Raw genomic sequence first — 3,396 nt, forward strand, 5'->3', positions numbered from 1 at the left:
TATAAATAAATTTTTTAAAAATCCTATGCGTCGTAGGCTATGACTAATTTTTTCAAATGCATCGAGTATCTAAATATTTAAAATGTAAGTAACGAGTATCAAGTATCGAGTACTTAAGATGTAAGTTACATCGAGTATCTAGTATCTCGGTACTCCAAATCCAAATATCTAGTATCGCCATACTCATTTTTGAGTATCTTGCCCATCCCTGGATATTAAGAGGACGCTACACTGACATTTGTTGTCTCAACTCTCCATTTTACAAGTGAGTAAAATAGTAAATTTTACGTGCAATAAATCACGTTTATCTCTGTAGCTCAAAAATTAAAGTGGATTGACCTCTCATAAAATTTAAAGTTAAGATTATTATCCAAAACATCCTTCAGGCTTCTTATTATATTTTAATTTTAAAGTTAGTTAAGAGTATTTTAAGATGTATAAACAATTTACAACTTAAAATATTCATTACTCGATTTAAAATTAAAATATGATAAAAACCCATTAGATACCCTAGATAGTAGATACTAATCTTAACTTTAAATTTTATAGGAGGTCAATTCTCTATAATTTTTAAACTATGGCGGAGATAAACGTGTTCTGCTGAACGTAAAATTTGATATGTTTAATGTTCCGCATTTGTAAGACGGAGATATAACAAAATAAGTCAGTCTAGCGTCCTCTTAACAAGTCACTACACCATTTTCGCTTCAAGCGTTTTGGTCCTTTGGAGGATTACCTACCAAGAATTTCAATACATATTTGATAAGCTATGGATCAAGGAGTTGGAGTAAGAACCAAGGGGATCGTGGAATCTTTCATTTATATAGGAAAAGTGGAAGTTTACCATTTGCGTTTAAAATTACATTTCCATTTACCAATATTTCACTCACTCAAATCAATAAGATCAATTGACTAAATAGCATGACTTCAGCCATTTGTAATTATTATAACTGATTACTAAATACATAGGTACCTACATTAAGGAAAACCTATTAGTAAGTTATAATTGGAAACACTCATCGATATCTATACTTAAATGTATTATTTTTATACATATATACTTACAGTATACACCATAATATGTTCGTATTATTGTATTATTGTATTCCAATATCTAACGAAATAATCTAGGTAATTTATATAATATGTATACATACACAATTGTATGATTAAAATGATATAAATCACCATTACATTATTATATTGTTGTGCATTACAATAAATTATTATAAAATGTGTATTGTAAAATCAAAATGATAGTTTGCCTATTAGGTTATAGAACTTGTACTGAAACTATTCAAAGTATATAAATGTATAGTTTTTTTCACATTCAATGAATATTGTTGGTGTGACATTTATTTACAAACAATATAACGGTTTACAACACATTATTGCAATTCAAAGTTATTTACAATAATATGATAACAATAATCAACTAAAATTAAATTTAAAGGAATTAGAGCGAACAACAATATTTTTATATCTGAAAATAAAACAATAATTTGAATGCAAGCGCACTTGGTATACTGACCTTAAATATAAGGTGTGCAATCAGTACTCCGATTCTTAACCGAAATTGCGTTTTATAGACGTGAGTGGTCCATGAACTTAAAAACTTTTGAGTTTGCTTCTCCCTAAACAGTTCCTAGATGCAAATTGATGTAAAGAATTTGATTAGAAGTATCGATGTATAACATATGTGTATGTGTATAGAAGAGAATTTATTACTTTTCTTAGTGTTGTTATTTTAAACTTTCTTAAACGTAAATAAAATTATTTTTTTATAATTATAAAATAAGCACAATAGCTAATAAGGTAATACTTTTAGGTAACTTTGAGTTGCTGTTTAATAGAAATAATACATTTGTATAATGGTATAATACACAATATAAATGGTAATACTTTTAGGTAACTATATGGGTACATTTAAACATTTTAAATACATTATAGTTAGTGATCCTACATACCTAGTTTTATATTTTTAGTGCTAAAAATAGTATTTGAAAATTTGATATTTTATTTTTATTGTTATGACCTGAAAAGAAAATATAATACAAGGTTAAGTTATACTTAGCTACTAAGCTATTACTAATACAACTATAAAATACCAAAAATCGTTAGTCACATTTGTTTTAAAGTATTTTTGCGAAATTAAATATTTTTACGAACAATAAAACTTTTTGTTTTTAAATAAGACCTTAAATTTTTACTTATAAGACATAAAACTGTCAATATTTAGCATATTATATGACTGGCATTCATTTGATTCGAAATTTGGTTACGTTATCGGTCCTTCCTTATATGGTCAAGGTGAAGGTCGTAATTAGATAGGTACTATAATATCTATAGTTACGAATTTTGAGATGTTTTTTCAGAATGAGTAAGGTACACCTACTGCTTTACCATGATTATAATTTTAGACTTGGATATCATACTGACTCTTTTAATCATTTCAATCTTGTAAAAATAATTGTGTCCACCATTTGTGTCTTAGGAGTTATAGTGTTTATATACTTTATACTCTGACATTTACTATTAATTAAGGAAAAGTAAACAGTTTATTTCATATTATTATAGGAACAATAGTTACAATATTTACGTTGTACTGTAACCTTTACAGTGGCGTAATTACGGGGGGGGATTTGGGTGTCGAATCCCCCCCCATGACCCTGTTTTTTTTTTTTTTTTTTTTTTTTTTCTTTGGCGTCCGAATAAATCGATTTACACCAGAACCAGTGGTCGTCGTTCTTTTTTTTTTGTTGTTCGTGGGTTACACCTCAAGACCGGCTCACCGCGATCTATATCCACCGCCGTAGCCGTGTCAAATTGGCTCCCCGCAGAGGAATCACCTCCAATTAGCAGTCAGCGCAAAGGTAAGAATTTTATTCACGCTGACACATAGGTACCTCGGATAAAGGCTTATTATATTAGTATTAAGGTAGTTTTAGCCAGGTCTGTGTTTTCCGGTTAGCTAGGATCCCCGAGTCCGAATTACGTAAGAAGTATTCTGGTACAAAAGGGGAATTCCATCGCGACCGCGAATAACCGTGAAACGGCCGTGGGAAGTAATTAAGATAGCGCGATAGCGTTATATAACACAACCCCTCCGAACTCTTGCCTTGCGTCCTGCGACATTACCACAGTACCGCAGATAACAGCGCAGCGTACGGGTAAGAATACTCAAACCGGTATCGCTGTCGTCGTCGTAAGCCGTCGCCGCACGCCACCGTTGTCAACCGCCGCCGCACGCCGCCGAGACAAACAGGTTCACCACCGCCGCCGAGTACGTTGACCCAGTTACGCTATATTTAGACCGTACCGGCGACACCACAATCAGCTGCACAGCCGATTATCATTCGCGCGAGCGACATCAAAACATCGCGCAAATTTACGTTT

General features: G+C 31.9%; 1 protein-coding gene across 1 annotated transcript in view; it reads left to right on the top strand.

Annotated features, from left to right (window-relative positions):
- Positions 1-1,253: 1,253 nt before the first annotated feature.
- Positions 1,254-3,396, top strand: part of LOC111038577 — a 3,032-nt gene continuing 889 nt past the window's right edge. The window contains exon 1 of the mRNA XM_022321731.1: positions 1,254-1,302. Coding sequence (XP_022177423.1) covers positions 1,254-1,302 — 49 coding nt within the window. The remainder of the gene's footprint in view (positions 1,303-3,396) is intronic.

The sequence above is a fragment of the Myzus persicae genome, unplaced genomic scaffold (genome assembly GCF_001856785.1).
Source record: "Myzus persicae strain clone G006 unplaced genomic scaffold, MPER_G0061.0, whole genome shotgun sequence".
NCBI classification, from domain to species: Eukaryota; Metazoa; Arthropoda; class Insecta; order Hemiptera; family Aphididae; genus Myzus; species Myzus persicae.